Genomic DNA, 20558 nt, shown 5'->3' on the forward strand with positions numbered 1-20558 from the left:
GGGCTGCAACCTCTTGTCTCAGTGTTTCAAAATCTTTGATCATTTTAACTTTGAAATCGTTGAATTCTTGAGACATCTTTTGAATAATTTCTTGAGATATCTTTTGAATAATTTCTTGAAATTCTAATTCCCTCCTTTCTTCCATTCTGTTAATCTTATTTGCTATCCAAATTCTGAATTCGATTTCTGACATCTCAGCCATCTGTTTATGGATGGGGTCTTCAATTGCATCTGCCCTATTTTTCCTTGGGGAAGTTGATCTATTCTGGTTATTCAAGTTGCCAGAGTTTTTCTGCTGATTCTGCCCCATGCTCAGTTTACCCTGTTTGGAGACCTCATTAGAACTGTTCAGTCAGTGGCTTCTTCTGGTTGCCCAGAGAGACAGGACATGTCTGTCATCTTCTCCTAGTTCTCAGGCGCTGGGGCGACGATGGCACAGTGGAACCGCAGCAGGTACACGGGAGCTTGCGTAGCCAGATCAGACTTCATTTGGCCTGCTGGGGCGCTGGGGGGCAGGAGACTGGCAGCAGCCTGATTAGTCCTAGTTCAGTTCCACCGAGGTGACGGGGGGCAAGGGAACTGCAGTGGTGGTGCGGAGCGCTCCACAGCTGGATCAGTCCTAGTTTGGCCCCACTGGGGGTACTGGGGGAAGGGGAACGGCAGTGACCGGATCAGTCCTTGATCAGCCCCACTGGGGCAACCAGGGGTCGAAGGAATAGCAGCGGCTGTGCAGGGAACTCACGCAGCCAGGTCAGTCCTAGTTCGGCCCCACAGGGGCAACTGGGGGGCAGGGGAACCGCTGCAGCTAGATCAGTCCTAGTTCAGCCCCACCGGAGCAATGGGGGGGCGGGGCGGGGGAACAGCAGCGGTGGTGCAGGGCACATGTGTGACCAGATCAGTCCTAGTTTGCCCACCAGGGCAACCGTGGGGCAGGGGAACAGCAGATGCTGGATTAGTCCTAGTTCACCCCTGCTGGGGCAACCAGGGGGTTAGGGGAATGGGAGGGAGGACTCCTCCCCTGCCACCCGCTGGATGTGTGCAGCACTAGCTAGCTGATCTGGTCCCTCCTGGCGCAGGAGCCCACGGGACACACATGGCTCTAGCAAATAGTTCTGGGCCCACCTGGAGTGGGGGCCTGGAGCTGCGATCTCTTTTGCCGCCTGTGGGGTGCTTGACCCTAGCAAGCAGTCCTGGGCCTGCCCAGAGTGGGGGACTCCTCCACCGCTGCCTGCAGGGCATGTGTGGCTCTAGCAAGTAGTTCTGTGCCTGCCCGGAGCTGGGAGCTCCTCTGCCACCACCCGCTGCCCGCAGGAGTCATGCGGCTCTAGCAAGCAGTTCTGGGGCCTGCTTTGTACCTGTATTTGTGTTCTTAAATATTCTTCCTTGGATATACAGCTTGCTGGGCCTGACCAGAGCAGGGTACTCCTCCACCGGCCCCCACGGGGCACGCATGGGTCTAGCAAGCAGTTTTGGGGCCTTCCCAGAACAGAGGACTCCTCTGCAGCCACCCACAGGACGCATGGCTCTAGCAAACAGTTCTGGGCCCATCCAGAGCAGGGATTCCTCTGCTGCTGCCTGCTGGGCATGCGTGCTTCTAGCAAGCCGTTCTAGGCCCGCCTGGAATGGAGGGCTCCTCCGCATCCACCTGAGGGACATGCAAGGCTATAACAAGCAGATCTGGGCTCGCCCGGAGTGAGGGACACTTTCCCTGCTGCCTGCAGGGCCACGTGGCTCTAGCAAGCAGTTCTTGGCCAGCCCGCAGTGGCAGACTCCTCCGCCAGCCTCTGTGGGGCACCTGTGGCTCTAGCAAGCAGTTCTGGGCCTACACAGAGCAGAAGACTCCTCTGCCACCACCCGCAGGACATGTGCAGCTCCAGCAAGCAGTTCTGGGCCTGCCCCTAGTTGGGGAACTACTCTGCCACTTCCCCAAGGGGTGCACATGGCTCTAGCAAGCAGTTCTGAGCCTGCCCGGAGTGGGGGACTCCTGCACTGCCCCCGTGGGGTACGTGTGGCTCTAGCAAGCAGTTATGCACCTGCCAGGAGCAGTGGGCTCCTTCGGCACCACCTGCGGCGTGTCCGGCTCTAGGAGCAGAGGACATCGCTGCTGCCACTGGTGGTGGGTTTTGTACCTTTTGATTGTATTTTGGGGGTCACAGCTTGCCTCAGCAAAGTTGTTGTGGGTGCTTCAATCTTCTCTCTTGGCTCAGCTCCAAACCATCAATTTACTTGCCAGACTTCTGTCCTTTAAGTCTCCTTCTGGATGGGACCCTTTGTGGGAAGCTGGCTGCAGTCTGCCATCTTGGCTCCACCCCCTGTATTTTTTATTAATTCAAGGTAAAAAGTCAGGGTGTTCCTAAAAAGTTAGGGTGTCTAAATTGTAGTTTAGAGATTTTCTGGTTGGGTTTGATTAGCCAGCTCACAGGAGGCAGTTAGGCCGTAGAGGGTGGAGTCTGTGCTAACCAAGTGCTATTCATCAGGCTCTAGGGTTTTCTGGATGTCCAGTCAGGTAGGCTGATGTTGGCACCAGCTGCCCCAAAATGCAGTGATCACACCCCTTTTTTTAGGATTTGCCACAGGAAAGGGACAGTTCCCTGTTCCACCAGCCACTCAGCAGATTTTAGGGCCACTTGGGTACTAAATCTGTAGTGCTTGTGCCACTTTCAGAGGCTCCACAGGCAGAGCTCTCCACACCTTTTCCAGGACCTGCTGAAGCCAAGAAGCTGCTCCCAGACAGCCTACTTAGCAGGGCCACTTGGATGTTACATCCCAGGGCCTGATGTCAGTTTCAGAGATTTCTCGGAACATGGAGTTCACTACATCCCTTCCAGGACCTGCCAAAGCAAAGCAACAGCTTGCTCTTCTGCTAGCCCACTCAGCAGGGTTTTAGAACTGCTTGCATAATAAATCTGGCAGGCAGATGTCAGTATCAGAAGTCCTTGGCTATGGCATGCTCCATGGCCATTCCAGGACCTGCCTGAAGAGAAATGCCAGCTTGTTGTTCTGCCAGCCTGCCCAGCAGTTTCTAGGGCTGCTCGGATGCAGAATCCAGCAAGCTGGTATCAGTTTCAGAGAGAGTTTGGGTGTTATCTGGAGACAGAATTGATGTCATAAGGAAGGGAAGAGATTAATCAGGGAAAAGTAAAGGAAAAAATAGGATCTCTGCTGGCTCTGACATGCAGTACACAATCCCTCTATTATCACTATTCTTAACCCTGAAATTAGCTTTAGGAATATTTCTGGCCTGGAGTAAACTCTGTATCAGTTTAATAAGTCCAAGATGTTAATCAAGTCTTCCGTTTATTTTATATACCATATTCCCTCATCATATCTCCCCCCCCCTCATATTTACTTGAACTTTTCTTTTATGTAATGCCAAGCTTTTAATGACATCACAGGAAGGAAGCTACTGGCTGGCTGTGTTATTTATGGGGTAATGTTGTAATGTCTGATGTAATCCAAGGTCTGCACCCCACCTTATCCCCCTGCTGCCACCAATAATTCTACTGGAATATTGTTAGAAAGTTTCTTTAATTCAAACACATACTGACTAAAATGTAAGAATAAAATCATATACCTTGATCTGTAGTAGATGTCTTTAAAGCAATATGGGGTATTGTTTTCTAAATATAGCACATTAAGCCAATATTTAATAATTTCTTGGCAAGGTTAAAAGGTCAAACCCCTGAAATACTTCAAAATCCAAAGAGAACAATGTAACTCTATAGAAATAACAGCTCTCTTCTGCTTGTCATGTACTTATGACAAGCAAGTAGATTCCAGGTAAATCACTAAAACTGAAACTTTGAAGAAAAGAGCTCTCTTCTTTCCACCTACTCACATCTACCCAGATTCAGGTACATGGGGTTGCCTCCCCAAATGGCTTGTTAATCAGAGTTCCCAGTTTCTTTTCTGACAAGACAAGAAATATGAATTTAGTTGTCAACCCTAGCAACTAGGGGCTCTGAACATTTCTTCCAAACTCATATATAAATGTTTTTCCATCCCTCCGGCAAAACAGCCACCCTTAGGGAAAAGGAAAACAATATTTACAGTCAAAGGTGAAATGTGATGTGATTTTGTTAAGATCCTCTGCTGGCTCACTTTAAAACTACTGCTTCTTGTTCAAGCTGCCACAGCAAATCTATGCTAGTAGGGAAAAAAATTCTCTTGGCTCAATGATAAGATAATATCAGTAAGCAATTTATTAAAGAGCCTGCCATCCATCACTAGCAGTTGGAACAATAATGATGCATTGAAAATAATAAGATTCATCCGAGGTACTTTTTTCCCTCATAAATTCCTTCAGTTCCAACATCTCTTCAGTAAATTGTTAATAGTATTTTGCTCTTTGTCTTTTTGAAAACAAGCCCAGGAATGAGAAGACACCAGCAGCAGCTGTCATAAACCCAATGGTACTTATTGCTCGGTTGGCCTGTGAGGAAACAAGAAACAAACAAAACCATCTTATTCTGAAGACATCTCCATGCCCTAAACAAAGCTCTAGCTTGTTTCCTAAATGGTTGATCTGTTTTAATATACAACAGATACATTTAAAGTTCAATGCAAAATTAAAATCCTACATAAAGAAGGAATAGATTTATTTTTATAATAATTCTGCCAAAGACATGAATACACAAAGGTATATATATGTTCCTTGTATTTTTAAGACATCTGATGGTCTATAAACTCATTATACACAGGGTTCCCATTAAGCTTCACAGTACACTGGCATTAGTCCTGTTTTGAAAAACTTAGGATTTTCCCAAGGTCAATACACTAAGAGATTTAGAGATAGCTTGAGTGTCCTGATAGCCATTTCTCCCCCTATATAGCCCTTACCCCTTAAACACATACCTTGGTGGGGTTGGGTAAGTAGTGTGCGCATATGTGTGTATATTTCTCTGACTACAGGATTAGCAAACTAATCCAGGGATGTGATATAAGCTGAATATCTATAACCTCTTATTTGCTAAACATTGTTTGTACTCTGATAAACGAGCACCAAGAAAAGTCAATAATGACATTAACTGTCATGTCAAAAATTAATTTTTCAGGTAGAGAAAATAAACCATTCTAAAGACCAATTGTCCATAAAAGAGTTCGACACTTACAGCTTTAAGGGTATTAATCATTATCATGATGACCCTATTCATGTCCCTATTCATTAGGGACCTAATGAATATTCATAGCTTTCATGGCCCTCAACTCATACTGCCTTTATCTACATGGGGTTGAATGCAATTTTAGGACTCAAAGGTCACATTCAGACACTTCAGAGTTATCAGGTATTCTGAAAACATTTGTTCTCTGGGATTTAAGAATTGGGCTTTCAAATAAAACAAAACATTTTCTCCAAAGATTCTGGGGACCAATCCAAGAGCTGACAAACCTGGCCCAGCTCATATTTAAGCATGCCCTCTGTCTAACCTGAAGGCTTTACTGACCCTGCCACCCACAGGTTACTGCAATATAATGCTACCTCCCTAATGCAGCTTCCCAAGGGCCAGGCTTAGGAGAGAAACATAAGGTAGGGAAATAAGCTCCACGTATTTACACCATATATTCATTCTACTGAATCACCATGCAGTCTGCAGGAACAAGGCCTGTGACTGTGATTTCTGCCTCTGCTCCAGCCCCCGGCTGCCAAGGAGAACAACACTGACAAACAACTTGGCTCTAGACCTGACTTATCCTATTTCAGTTTATAATTTCAATTTTATGCATTTGGTTAGTCACTTGTTTTATATTTTTATTTATAATTTTTAGTTAATCAGTACCCAAATTATTTCCTAGGAGATAATCAGAATTTATTAGAGCACAGAGCTACCCACATAGCATGTGGGAGGAATAGAAGGCAGGGAGATGTAAGATATGGGATAAAATCCCAAAGAGGGGACGGCATCCACAATTAGACAGGGATCAACATTATAAAGCAAGCTCAAACCTAGTACAATTTTAGGTAAATGATGAAAACCCAAGGTCAGATATCAGGAAAGGCAGTAGTAGTTAATGAAAAAATGTGAACGTGCAGTCAACACCTGGAAAAAACAGACATCCTGCAAAGATGGTAGGACCCTATGTATTGAATGGTCCCAGCTAGATGCAAACCTAACTAATAACCTATTATCTTTTGGCCCTTAGAAACACAGATGTTAGAGAAATCCCCTAAATCTAAGAGGCCTGGGGAAGGGATGAGCAAACTTGATTCCAAACTAACATTCCCTAGGATCACACAAGCCAGATAAGAAGGCCACTGCTGGCAGTGCATGTGGTTTCCCAGATCCCAAACGTTAATTTATTTCAAGTCTCATTCTAGGTAACAAAATCCCATTAATTGGGAAAAATCCCCTGAAGTTACATACAATGGGATCTGACCTGCAAGACTATAACATTTCAGGACGTTCTTGGTGAATGAGAATGCTGAGGAGTTTTACCTCATGTCTTATTTAGGATTGTAAGATCACCAAATCCGACTCTGCACACTTTATCCTTTACAGGGCTTTCTCTCTGTGTGCTGCAATAAAGGCCTCATTCTAACCATTTGTGCATGCCCAGTGAAACATCAGCTGAATCTAGAGTGGCCATGCCTAGATATCAACACAGTGGAGTCACAAACGACCGCTCTTCCCTGAGACTTCCTGGCTGAAGAGGTCCGTATTGATGCACAGTCAGCATAAGTTCCCATGCTGCCTCGTCCAGGCCTATTCAAGGGTATGGGTGTCTTAGAGCAAGACAGACATGTTTTAATAACTTGTTTAGACTATAACAGTAAAATGTATTGGTTTTAGAGATTTTTAAAAACACGGAAAAGATAAGCAACAGACTAGGAGAAAACATTTGTAAAAGACAAAACTGATAAAGGATTTACACAAAATACAGAGGGTGCCAAAAAAGGGTGTCATTTTAAGAAAGGAAAAAATTGTATTAAAACTGTAATACTTAAGTCAAGTTTGGCTTCTGCAATTACAAGAGGTGCTCAAACTTGATTTGTAGTCATCTTTTGTTATCAGAATTTTTGAGTATTACGATTTTAATAGTTTTTTTTTCCTTTCTTAAAATGTATAGACATTTTTTGGCACCCTCTTGTATATAAAGAACTTTAAAATTCAAAAAATAGGAAAATGAACCCAAGTAAAACAGGCAAGAGACTATCAAGTGACACATCACCAAAGAAGATATGCAGATGGAAAATAAGCACATGAAAAGATAATCAGCATCACGTATGGTTAGGCAACCGCACATTAAAACAATGAAGTACCACTACAGGCCTAGAAAAGAGCTAAAATCCAAAACATGACAACATCAAATGCTGACAAGGAATGTGCAACAGCAGGAACTCTCACTCATTGCTGGTGCGATAGAAAATGGTACAGCCAGTGGCTCCTCATAAAATGAAGCATATTCTAACCATAAGATCCATCTATTATGCCCCTTGATATTTACCAAAAGGAGCCAAAGTCTATGTCCACCACTTATGTCCACACAAAAACCTGCATACAGATGTTTATGGCAGTTTTATTCATAATTGCCCAAATATGGAAGTGACCAAGATGTCTATCAATGGGCAAGTGGATAAATAAACTGTGATAAATACAATGTAATGTTACTCAGTACTAAAAGGAAATCAGCTGTCAAGTGATGAAAGTACCTGGAGAAACTTCAAATGCATGCACTGCTAAGTGAAAGAAGCCAGTCTGAAAGATACACTGCGTGATTTCTGCTCTATGACATTCTAGAAAAGGCAAAACTTTGGACAAAGTAAAAAGAAATGAATAATTGCCAAGAATCTGGGGGTGAAGTAGGGATGAATTATGGGTGATAATGATATACCAATGTTGTTTGTATCAATTTCACAAATGTATCTTTCTGATGTGAGGTATTGATAGTGGAGAGGTTATTTGTGGGGGGAAGGCAAGAGCAGGGCACTTTATTTTCAGCTCAATTTTGTTGTGAACCTAAGAAGTGTTCTGGAAAATTGTCTGTTAATTTTTTTTTTTTAATACAGAAAAGCACAAAGAATAAGAAGATGGAGCCACAGTCCTTCTGCCCTTCTCATTTTTTAAATGCATTTATAATTTTTTAACTGGAGAAATTTATAGCCATTCCCCAGAAAACTTTTCTAAAAACCCCAAAGCCTAAAGGGATCTAAAAAGCTAATCTAATTCTAGCTATTATTCATAGCAATACTATTAATTGTTGATAGTAATGAATAATCAGTTGCTGTAGTTTCTGTTCAATCAAGATTTTATTAAATGTACTATAATGATCTAAACAAAAAAAATTTTTTTTTTTTTTTTTTTTGAGACGGAGCCTCAAGCTATCCCCCTGGGTAGAGTGCCATGGCATCACAGCTCACAGCAACCTCCAACTCCTGGGCTCAAGCGAGTCTCCTGCCTCAGCCTCCCAAGTAGCTGGGACCACAGGCGCCCGCCACAACGCCTGGCCATTTTTTGGTTGCAGCCATCATTGTTGTTTGGCGGGCCCGGGCTGGGGATACGAACCCGCCACCTTAGGTGTATGTGGCTGGCGCCTTAGCCGCTTGAGCCACAGGCACCAAGCCCTAAACAAAAATTTTAAATACTGTAATTAAAATAACATGTATTATGGGCAAGCTACCTATCAGGATGGATAATCCATAATACAGCATGCCAAGAGAGTTCGAATAGCTCCATAATGTTTAGAACAACTTCATTGTATAGGTTAAGTAAATGTGCTCAAGGTCACTCAGCTATAAGAGGCAAAGATGGGGTTCTAGCTCAGGTCAGCAGAACACTAAAGCTCAGGTAAGTTCTTAAGACTGTCACTGCATCAACTTCATCAGAGGCTGCTGGAGATAGGTTCTATTTGTTGAAGAAAAATTAATTTCTCATGGGTCTTGAGCCTGGGTATAAAAGGTGAAAAGATGATGCACTGCAGATTAAAGTCAAAGCAAGAAGATGGCTCTAATCTCTATTTAATCACATTTTATAAAATTCCTTATAAAATTCCTTTTCCACCCCTTTATTGAAGTGTTATTGACATAAAAAGCTGTAGAAATGTATTCAACTTGGTGTGTCTGGAGTTAAGTGTGTACTCACAAAACCATCATCACAACCAATGCCATAAACTTATCTCTATGACCTCCAAAATTTCTTCCCTTTTTTTATTTTTGTGTGACTATTTCTTTTTCTGTTGTTGTGTCTTGTTATTTTTTCCTTTTGTGGTAAAAGAACTTAACGTAAAATCTACACTCTTAGCAAATTCTTAAGTACACAGCATAGCATTATTAATCATCGACTCTGTTATATGGTATATAACAGGAACTTATTTATCTTGCATAACCAAACCTTCATACACTTTGATCAACACCTCTCTATTTCCAAAAATCAAATAAGTATCTACATAAATACATAAATAAATAAAATTGCTTGTTGAGTGTAGTGAACAACTTTGTCAGTAAAGAAGGGGAATGGAGCCTATTTCCTTAGCTTTCAATCAAAGGTGAGCAGGATTTTGAGTTTGTCTTGTGTGTTCTAGCTCAAAATCAATTTACTGTCACAGTTGAATATTCCTTACATTAATGTGATTCCTAATAAGAACAAATTTCCAATTAAATTATTTCCTAATGAAAACAAACATATCCTTTATCATGCTCTATCTCCCATTTCTCCAAGCTTCTGCAAGAATTATAATCTCATTTCTTATGATAGAAGTTTCTATATAACTGATTCCCCATTTCAAGATACTGGAAGCCATGAATCAATCTGAGTTATTAAAATGTTATTAAAATATTTATGATATTATTCTTTAAATTTTTAGTCTTCTAAAAATTTTCATTAGTAACAACCTGGAGTTTAAAATCTTTTAAATTATTTTTGATATTTTAATTTTTAAAATAACCCTTTTATATGTATTATAAGCCAAGAAAGACTTCTTGATAAAAGTTTGATATATTCATTCTCTTGTATCAATTTAATATATCTTTGGTTTAAAATATTAGGGACAGAATTGGACAGTTAGGATGACAGGGCAGGGAAAGGGCAGCTGAATTAGCCGTGCTGTTAGTTAGGAATCTGACATACTATAAAACAGTGGTTGGTAACTGACAAAATTGCAAAGTATCTTGAAAAAGTAAAGTCAAGTAATCCATTAAAAGTCATCCCAAAGCTTAGTCAAAGGATCTACTTAAAAAGCACATTTCACTGAAACTAGCAGCACAAGGATGTAGGAAGCATTCACAAACCCACTGAAATGTGTCATCAACTGGTGTCTGTCCAACCAATGAAAAAGAATCTCAGAATGACCATCTGTGTTTTTGGCAAATCAACCCCCATTCCAACATATTCTTTTCAGCATAGGAGGTTACTGATTTGAGATTGCTGTATGGTGGAGTAATGGAAAAAAATTGAGACTGAAGGCAATGAGACTGACAGAAAGTTACTTCAAAGCCCCTGTAGCCTTAATTCATGATATCCCAGGTCTAGTCTCAGATCGTCATTAACTTCCTGCATGAACTTAGACAACTCAATTCCTTTCTTTGACCGTCCTTGTTCTTATATTATCTTGTTCCTCTCACTATGTTTGAGGCCTGGGAACCTTATCATAGCCAATAGTTACTACTTTCTCAATGTAAGAAACTTCTTGTATCTCCTAAAGAAAACTCACCTGATCTGAAACTCCTTCACCATATCGAAGCAAGGTCACAAAGTGCTCACAATTGTTAACAAGTAAGTCATATGATACCTCCTCTCCAATAACAAATTCTGACCGTTGTATGACTTCTTCCACGGGAAGAGGCGGGTATGTTTCATCATATTTATTATTTACTCTGTATTTGTCATCTCCCACAACATCCTTCAAGAGCTGCATCTTCACCAGAGCCTTTGTGCTGAACACAGACTTTGCACTAGTAAATGCTGTGGGGACACCGTCTGCAAGGAGAATTCTGGTTAGCAAGGTACTGGGACCCAGTCCAGTGAACCCCAATGAAGACTTTGGAAATGCCGAGATGTCTAAACATAGTGCTGTTCTTAACATCAAACTAAAAACCACTTAATCTTATCAGCCTCAAGCACTCATTCTAATGTATCAATAGCACTCAAAATCCTATGAGTGAGAATGTAAGAAAACCTTTTCTTAACAGTAACTAATTTATTTTATTTCAGATTAACATGAGGGTACAAATGATTAGGTTATATGGCTTACATTTGTTAGGTAAAGTCCAAGTTGTTGAGCCCTTCGGAAAATAGATCATGTCATCACAGAACAAATTAGGTGAAGATACTGGACCCAATCTTTGGGAATAAGTTCTCTGTTGATTGGTTTTATCATGAGAGATATTGGTATATGTTTCTTACATAGTACAGCTGAGATATTGCCCACTTTTTCTATAAAGCAGTTTCTATCTCAGCATCTGACCCCTTCTAAACTATTTAGAACTTAGTAGCAGTGCCTTATCATTGGGAGGCCCACCCTAGTGCCTACGCTGCACTCCTCATCCTTACCACCCTGTTTACACATTTTTGGTTTTTTTTTTTCCAATTAGGCTTCAATTTGGAATCTAAATCCTCTTCTGAAACCTGCATGTTCCTCCGGTACTCTAAGGGGTCAGCTGGAGTCAGGCTGGGGACCTGCTTCTACGTTGCCAGCTCCTTAGGCCTGGAAACTACATTGTGCATCAGAAGCTAATCTGGGAGGTATCATCCACCACATGTGGCCCCAGGCTGTGCTTTACCTACCAGCCACAATGTCCCATTCCCCACGCTCCACTTTAGTTGCCTCTACTGATAAGCATTTACTTAGGCTGCCAGGAACCTTTGCATAACAGCCTGCCATGTCAGTTCTTGAGGTTGGACAGACAGTTCCTCAAGGCACAGGCTAAATGCTAGGTACTCATCCCTCTGAAACGGTCTACAATGTATATGTGTGGCCAAGTCCTGGTGAATCATGAGAGGAAGGATCTCTATATAAACAGTGTTTAGAAATGTTCCCTTTTAGCGATGACCAAAACCAAACTTTCTTTCTGCCCCCCCGCCCCCCGCTTTTGGTCTATCCTCTTTCTCACTGAGCAGCATTTCCAGCCTAAGTTCTTACACCTTACAAGTCTTTATAGCATGTATATCCTAGTCAGAATTACTAATTTTTTTCTTTTAGTAGCCTAATGCAAAAATGAGGAAATTGGAGCATGGAGAGAGAAACTAGCTTGAAAAACATAGTCATTAACAATACAATTAAATTACAATTTGATTCAGGAACTGAATTTCAGTCGACAAGATTAAAGCTCAATGCTTGAACCACATTAGTATGAATTTTAAGACATAAAAATAAGAAAAGAGCACCAAAAATCTCATATTATTTTCCAGATGTGAAAACTGCAGAGTTAATGTAAATACTAATCATCAGAAACTAACAGCTCTGAATCATGAATGCCATTTTACTTGCCCTTTCCATTTATAATATCTGAGAACAAGAGGCAAATATCCAAAAATGTTATAACCACCACCTCATTAAAAATTCTTACAAGTTCCCCATATAGTAAGACTTAGACCTGCAAATATGTCTTTAAAGATATCTTTAAAAAAATAAAACTCTCCCCCCAAAATAAAAAGTAAACTCCTAGTTATTTTGTTATTTGCATATATTTTGTTATATGCATATATATTTGCATATATATATTTTGCATATATATGTTATTTGCATTATTTGTAATAAATTAATACATGTTAATTTTTAAATATATATAAAATACATAAAAATTAGGTATAAACATGTAAATAGAAATCATCCATTATCCTATTACCAATAAATAGCTATTACGTTTTTTATATATTTTGATTATGACTTTTATGAACACATATGTATAAATGTGTGTATTTATGTATGTACAGTTTTTTTAGCAAACTGAGTATCATATTACATATTGCATTTTAATCCAAAAATTTCAAATAAGCATTATATCAAGACCACCTCCCATTCAATTAAACATGTCTAGAAATACAACCTTCTAATGGTTGTTGCAGTGGCTATTGTTTTTATCTACCCAGCATCCCTTCCCACCACTGCCTATTTCTTCCTGGAAATGACTGTCTGAGCCAAGCATAGTATCCCACTCTCCTGGGTATAGTAGTGGCCCAGCAAGGGGCATATAATTCTCACTAGACCAAGTGGAGTTGGTCTTTGCGATCTTTAAACTGCAACAGGCCAGGAATATCTCTTTGCTGTTGGTTCACAGACTCTTTAGGAATGAGAACTTAAAGCTGCTTATGGTCATCAATTCAGTTTTTATAAAGACATAGCCAGGCACAGTGAAGACAGTATAGAGAGAAAGAAAATATACAGCTGTGTGATGAGAGTCCTTTTTTTTTTTTTTTTTTAAGAGACAAGAGTCTTACTCTGCCCCCCAGGCTGGAGTGCCTTACTCTGCCCCCCAGGCTGGAGTACAGTGGTGTGATTATAGCTTACTACAGCCTCAAACTCAGGGGCTCAAGGATCCTCCTGCCTCAAGTTGATAGGATTACAGAAGCTACCATGCCCAACTGAGATCGAAAGACTTGATAATGGTCAAATCCCTATATCCTGGTGATATTAGAATATCCTTTCCTAAACCTAGTTTAGTTGGATTCATGTACACTTTATTTGTTTTATGATTTTGTTCTTGATTTCTATTATAATAAGAAAACTAAATAGCTCCCAGGAGCCCTGGGAGACCAATCTTACCTACAGGTGCTATATTGATGACATAACCGTCACCCAGGTACAGAGCCCAGTGCTGATAGCCAGGACGGAACACTTCAATTAAGTCCCCTGGGTGTGGGTTGCCAGGGTAGCGCAAACTGAAGCCATCATTACACGCCATCTGCAATGACAGACACAAAGAGGATCTGGCTGATATAACTTGCCCAAAGAGAATCAGTTTAAGATTTCCATAGAAGCAGAAGGTTACAGAATTTACTGAGACTGCATTCCTTACTGAAGACTTAGATTCAAGTCATCATCTTTTTCTTTGAATGATTCCAATACCAAATTATGTGTTCATAGTGGACAGTGGAGAAAGACTGTCTGCTATTGCTTACAGTATAATTGCGGAACTCTCTAATTATAACAAATATTTTATAATTGTTCCTTTAAATCCACACATTCATGGGCAACGTAATTTAGTTACACACAAAATTCTAAAAATATTAAATATTAAAACATGCCCTATTTGGAATACAGGAAATAAAGGAGAAGTAAATTTGTATTATTTATATATATGTATTTTGCTAAGTAAATGTTTAGTCATAACTCCACTAAAAGTCACAATACGGTGTCTGTATGCTTGCACTTACTTAGCAAGAATAAGCAGGGATTTGGGAGGAAAACATGAGAAGCCTTTCAGCCTTTCATATAGCAGCATCGTAAAATCAAAGAGCAGACGTACAGGACAATGCTAAGATTCTGTGAATACTAAGCCTCTGCAAGAAATAACCTGTAATGCAAAACTTACTCTGTCATTTAATTAAAGCAGAGATAAGTTCCAGATTCAGATGGACGTCCAGCCAGCTAGTCAGGTATAATGCAGAACATGGGGTATTTCCTTCTTGTTCATAGCTATACTATGTGCACGTCTAAGCCCTCTGGCTTCTCCCCACTAAATCTCAGTAAATACCCTCTGTCACTGTAACAATCACAAATGCCTCCACAGGCTTATACCATTCTCTCTCCTGCCCTACTTATCTCTCTGATGTCTCACTTACTGATTCCAGAAGCCACACAAGATGGTAAACAATCAAAGGAGGGTAACTCGGAAGGTGGGGGTGTTCATCACATTGATGAGTAAGTTTGAAAATTCTAAGTTTGGTGAGTTTTTTTCCTTTTAAGTCAATACTTTTCAGAAACAACATATACATTTCTGACAGTTAATTTTTATGGGAAATTATGTTCACTGTGTATAGCACAGAAGCAGAACAACTCAAAAGGAGGAAATTATGTACATCTATCAACAAAGGGCGATTTAACGCCATATCCATATTGAATCTCTAATTGACAACAGGGTGTTCCTCATCATTTCACTCTAATGCAGTTATGTGTGTTCATTTATAAAATAACTCCAAGGGCCAATAATGGAAACTTCCAAATCATCCAAATCATAATAGTACAGGCTAAAGACTTGGGAACACAGACCATCATTTTTCTGGCACTCTAAAAGTATTTTTTTTTTACAACAATTAATATTGAAAGGGTGCTTTCCGAAGTATTTGTGTGCCATCTGTTGAAAACTTCAATCATCACACTGTTACAGAAATGTGGCCAAATGTATGCTGTCCATCTGTTGGAAAATAACCATTAAAACAACTTTATGGAAACCATTAAGTCTAACCACCCTCTCAAATGTTTGAGTCTTATTAATATGGCAGTTCACAATTTGGCCACGTGGGTACTAAAAGGAAAAATAGCTAATATACTGTGACATAAACAAACACATTTCTTAAGAATAGGAATTAGCAAGCACACACAGCTGCCTACTAGAGTTCTGAGACCTCGCCAAAGCTTGTAATAATAACCACCATTTGAACAGGGAACACTTTGTAGAGTAATATCTTTTTTCAAATGCGCTATCTCAATTAACCCTATTTAGCTGGAAAAAAAAAATCTATGACTATCCGAGTTTATTATGTTATTATCCCATTTTATAGATAAAAGGCCACAGTATCAAATGCCAACTTTTGGAAAACACCCAGGGAAACATTTATATTATAAAATGTAGGGAAAACAACTAGAGTAAGGGTTAATGATGTGAGCTAGTCTCTTAGTCTTCTATGTGATACTAGTTCTATAGCTTTGGGCATGTCACTCAGACTGTCACTGTCATTTTGAAGACAGGCACAAGAAGACAGGACTTGCAAGTCACCCTTGCAAACTGGTAAACTGTCAAAACACTTCACGAATTGGCAAGAGCTAGAAAGGCGGGTGAAGAGAGTGGCTATTCATAAATGTTGAGACTGGGTCGTGGTTTATGTGGTATTTTAGTTTCTTATCCTCTCTCTCTCTCTGCCAAGATAATGCTGTGGGATGGATTCTTCTACTGTAAAGTTTTAATATATTTAGCCAATTTTCAATTTCTGACACTCTTTGTAAACTAAACAATGAAGTATGGATAAGTTAATTTCATAAAGCCTATCGTATTTATCATGAGAAATGACAGGACACCAAGGAAAACATTTCACATGAGTAAACCCTCGAGAAAGTGAAAGAGAAAGCTGAAGGCTAATCTGTAAGAGAAAAAGTGAGTCCCGACGCTGAACACTGAGAGTCACAGGTCTTCAAACTCGTTTTCTAGCAGTGGAGACCTTTTATCAAATCATGTACCAGATAGAACCATAAAAACATAAAACATAAAAAGCAGCACTGGGCTGGATGATGTCAAGGAGGGCGTGAAGAGCCCCGCTTGCCCCTTAACCCCACTGCTGCCACTACTGAGGCTTCATGGGATCTTGGAACTTCAAGGGACGCAGCTGAAATTCTTACCCATCTAGTCCTAGTTTGATCCGTTCATTTTTAACATAAAGGAAAACAGAATTAGGCAGGTAACCTGACTGGCCAGGGTCATATGCTATTATGCAGAAGATTTTTCAAAAACTGGTGCCGGAGAAAACAGACATCCATAGGTAACAAATAAATAAATCCTGACTTAAATCTTATACATCATTCAAAATGGATCACAGGCTTAAATGTAAAACCATAAATTAGAGGGAAAATCATAGGAGAAAATTCTCAGGGTCTACAGTAGAAGAAGGTTAGATGACACCAAAAGTGTGATCCATAACAGGAAAAAATAGATAAATTGGTTGTTTTCAAGATTAAAAACTTCTGCACTACAAAAGATTCTGTTGAGAAGATGAAAAGACAAGCTTCAGAATGGAAAAAACAGTATTTGCAAACTACGTATCTGAGAAAGGACTAGTATCCTTTTGGCAGTTTCTCAAAAATAATTTGTAACTACTATACAATCCGACAATTGTACTTTAAGGCATTTATCATAGAGAATAAAGACAATTCAAAATGGATATTCACCCAGTCACTACAGTGGCTTTATTCATCACAGGCCCAAACTGCAAACAATCCAGATAACTTTTCATAGGTAAGTGGTTAAAAAACTGTGTTACAGGAATATCATGGGGTACTATTAGATAATAAAAAGGGACAAACTATTGACACATGTAACAACATGAATGAATCTCAAGAAAATTACGCAGAGTGAAAAGAAAACAAAAGGTCAAATACTGTATGATTCCACTTGTTTAACATTCTCGAAATGAAAAAAAAAATTATAAAAACAGAGGACAGTGGCTGCCAAGAGTTAAGAAGTGGTGAGAGAGGAGTGGGTGTGGCTATAAGAAGGAGAACGTGTGGGATTCTACTGGTGACAGAATGTTGTTAGGCTAGCTAACGACTGTGACCTAATTGTTATAAACATCATTTTACAGATGGGGAAATTGAGACTCAGATGATATACGTGCCAGACCTACAGTCACACAGGACATAAATGACAAAACTGGAATTCAATTTCAGGTCTATCTTCTTACTTGATGCTCTTTCCTTCTAAAGCTGATTAACATCAGTACACAAGGGAGTTGCTACTAAACAAACTTTCACCTTCCCCCTCTTCTCACATGCCCAGTAGAGAAGCTGCAAAAGCACACAAATACATATTTCACATAACCAAACAGGAAGTTTTTAAACATTCATATGAAGAACCAGAAAAGGGAAGTGGAGTCTTACTGGGAAACAACTGCTTCTCTTCTGTTGGGGAGGTGCCCAGATGAGGTAGGGCCTCTATAAGATACTTAGGCTCAGATCTTAGGAAAATGGCCATAACCTGTCCGATTTACATGAATCACATCTACTTACTTCATTCAGGTGTGCGATATAGGATATATAGGTGTGCGATGTAGTGTTTCAGTATGAGATAATACAGAATCAAGTACAGATACATTTATAAAGTTCTCTGTTACAATCTTTATGGTAAAAATGCTTTATCCATCTGCACAAAATTGAATGAAGAGTTTGTAATAAAGAGGGATATTAAGGTAAGTCTTTCATCTTTCTATTAATATAAGAAATATCCCATTGCAATTGCAGAAACAGACTGCTCTCCTTGTAGCTCCACGTTGATCGATGTATATAAATTCTCCCTGCATACACAAGGACGGGTTGATTAACTGCTGCTCATGTCCAAAAGGCCACTTGTGTTCAGGAATACTAAGAGCACTTTTTGCCAACTACTCCCTCAAACTCTATTCTATTCAAATCTCTCAACTTGATTTGAACCTTGTCCCATTCCAGATGTATTTTTCCTCTATGATCCAGCTACACTGAGATGCTTCCATGAAGCCCCGCGCTTCCCAACTGGCTAACTCACAGACCCTCATGGCTGCAAGGATTCTTGGTTCAATATTCTCTGTAATTTAAGATTTCAACTCCTGGGCCAAAGTAACCATCCTCTGCCACAGCACTATCATGCTCTGCCTGGAATACTTCCCATGCTTCTTCCCTCCACTGACTCCCCAGTTTACCCCTTGTATCATCCTGGCCTCCTTCCTGTTCAGTCCTACATTCTGGACAAAGCAAGTGTCTATTATTCTTCACACTCAAGAGTTTTGGTTTTTTGCTAACACTGAAACTTCTACCTGAAATACCAATTTCCAAATGCCCCCTGACGACCCACTCTTAAAGATCCAGGCGACATGCCACCTCCTCCCTTAGGTCTTCCTCCATTCTGCCAGAATGACGTCTCCTGGGTTTCCAGCACAGCGCATCTTGTCTGTGAACAGGCCAGTCCCACTTCCCACACTTGCGTCAGCCACAGTGTTTGGGGAATTTTCTCTGAGGCGTGATGTGGATGTGGATGGCTGGTTCTTGTTTATCCCTATACCTTAAGTATCTAGCGGTCACCCGGCACAACTAACTGTTGAGCAAGTGAAACAATGAGGACCTAAGTCCAGGGAGGATTTGAATGGCTGCGTGTTCCAGCACAGGAGTCATATGAATAGTTCTGAGTGCTAAAGGAATACCACCATCCACGTTTCCGAAATCTAATATGATAATTACTTGTATTATTAGTCACACTTGCTTCAGAGAGGACAGTGGGTTTAAAAGGCCGTGCTAAGCAGTCCCAACTCTGCTAAATACTCATGTGACTTAGAGAAGCAAGTCTCTCCCTGCAGACAGTTTCCCCGTTTGTAAATAAAAGAGGAGGATGAATTAGATAAGATGTTCCCTAATCATTCGAACTTTTTCCGTTTGACGGTTAAAACTCGGTCGCCGGGGGGCCACAGGTCCTCCCTCCCTTCGCCCAGCACAGCTCACGCTTAAGCCCGGGTCGTCTTCTAGCCCCTCCTGCTAGCGGCCGCGGGCCGAGTCCATCTGCACCCGGAAAGGCCAAGGCGGCAGCAGCCCACCGCCACTCGGGCCGCCCTCCAGGGCCCACGCCAGCCCCAGCCGCGCCGCGCGGAGAGGCTCCAGCGACCCCTCGGCGGCTCCGAGAGGCCGGCGCGCGGCGGCGCCCAGACGCCGGGCCGGGCGGGACCTGCCGCGCACGTCCGGCGCCCGGGAGCCGCCCGCTCGGCCGCGGAGGCCCGCACGGTCGCTCGGGCTCGGCCCCGCGCCGCCAGGAGCACCTCTCCGCCCGCCCGCGGGGGGCGCTCGCCTCCGGGCGCCGTCCCCGCCCGCCTCGCGAGCCCCAGCCCGGCCCCCGCCCTCCGCGTGCCCTCACGCGGCGCCGCACACGCAAACCCCGCGGGCGAGCGCGGCCAGCACCGTAGCTAACCAATTACACCCCTCCCAGCCACTGGAAAACCCTGCATCAACTTTTAGGGTACCATGCGCTGTGCTAGGCTCTGCGGTTATGGAGATGATCGGTTTTGTCCAGCCCAGAAATGCCTGGTGCACCCATCATGGGCACACACTACAGCGACCAGAAGGGCGCCCTCTTGTAGCTCGATATATATCCCTGTAGGACCGAAAGGATCCTGGTCCTTGAACGCTAAGAAAGCCTCTTGGTCTTTGACTCAGCGAAGGGTGGAGAAAGGAGAGGCCAGAACACACACTCACGCACACACACCCTGCACACACACTCATACTGTGTAGTTAAGAGTCTGATCCATTGCCCAAGGGCTTTGATGCACAGTTGTTCCTTGTTAGTAACCCCAGCTGCAGATCGACCTCAGAGAAGAGAGAAAGGAGAATGGGAAAAGGGAGGGCACTCCAGCCCTTAAATCTTCAGATACTGGCTTCCTCCAGCGGGAAATTTACCTGGCCTGGGATGGGATGGGGCCTTCATTAAAGTCAATACTCTGTCAGGCAACCCTTTCCCCTTTGCACCTGTCCTGCCCTTGAGACGAGGACAGGTCTCCCATGCAGCAGTGATGTGGTGCATGTGACAGAGAAGGGCCTAAATAGCTATCTTTCAGGTCAGCTAAGCCAGCACAGGCCTCCAGGAATACAGCCATGTGAATTTAAAAATAAAGCTGGAGCATGGTGAGTATCCTTTTTCTCACTGCTAAAAAAGAGAGGCCGGGAATACTAACCATCTAAGTAAG

General features: G+C 41.7%; 1 protein-coding gene across 1 annotated transcript; it reads right to left on the reverse strand.

The window, feature by feature from the left end:
• Positions 1-4179: 4179 nt before the first annotated feature.
• HRASLS (HRAS like suppressor) lies at positions 4180-19415 on the reverse strand. The gene is made up of 4 exons (XM_003792696.3): positions 19327-19415; positions 13696-13834; positions 10645-10910; positions 4180-4432 (listed from the first exon to the last, which is right to left on the reverse strand). The coding sequence occupies exons 2-4, from the start codon at positions 13832-13834 to the stop codon at positions 4331-4333; spliced, it is 507 nt and encodes a 168-aa protein (XP_003792744.1). The 5' UTR covers positions 19327-19415; the 3' UTR covers positions 4180-4330.
• Positions 19416-20558: the final 1143 nt, after the last annotated feature.

Source organism: Otolemur garnettii, unplaced genomic scaffold, assembly GCF_000181295.1.
Source record: "Otolemur garnettii isolate 467f Iridium unplaced genomic scaffold, OtoGar3 scaffold00060, whole genome shotgun sequence".
In the NCBI taxonomy this organism is placed as follows: Eukaryota; Metazoa; Chordata; class Mammalia; order Primates; family Galagidae; genus Otolemur; species Otolemur garnettii.

What these genes read in the sequence shown, in the direction of transcription:
- HRASLS (XM_003792696.3), bottom strand. Translation starts at nt 13,834, where the DNA reads ATGGCGTGTAATGATGGCTTCAGTTTGCGCTACCCTGGCAACCCACAC. An exon ending in CATCAATATAGCACCTGTAG is followed by an intron (nt 10,911 to 13,695) that starts GTAAGATTGGTC and finishes TTCTCCTTGCAG; the next exon opens with ACGGTGTCCCCACAGCATTT. An exon ending in GTGAAGGAGTTTCAGATCAG is followed by an intron (nt 4,433 to 10,644) that starts GTGAGTTTTCTT and finishes GTTTCCTCACAG; the next exon opens with GCCAACCGAGCAATAAGTAC.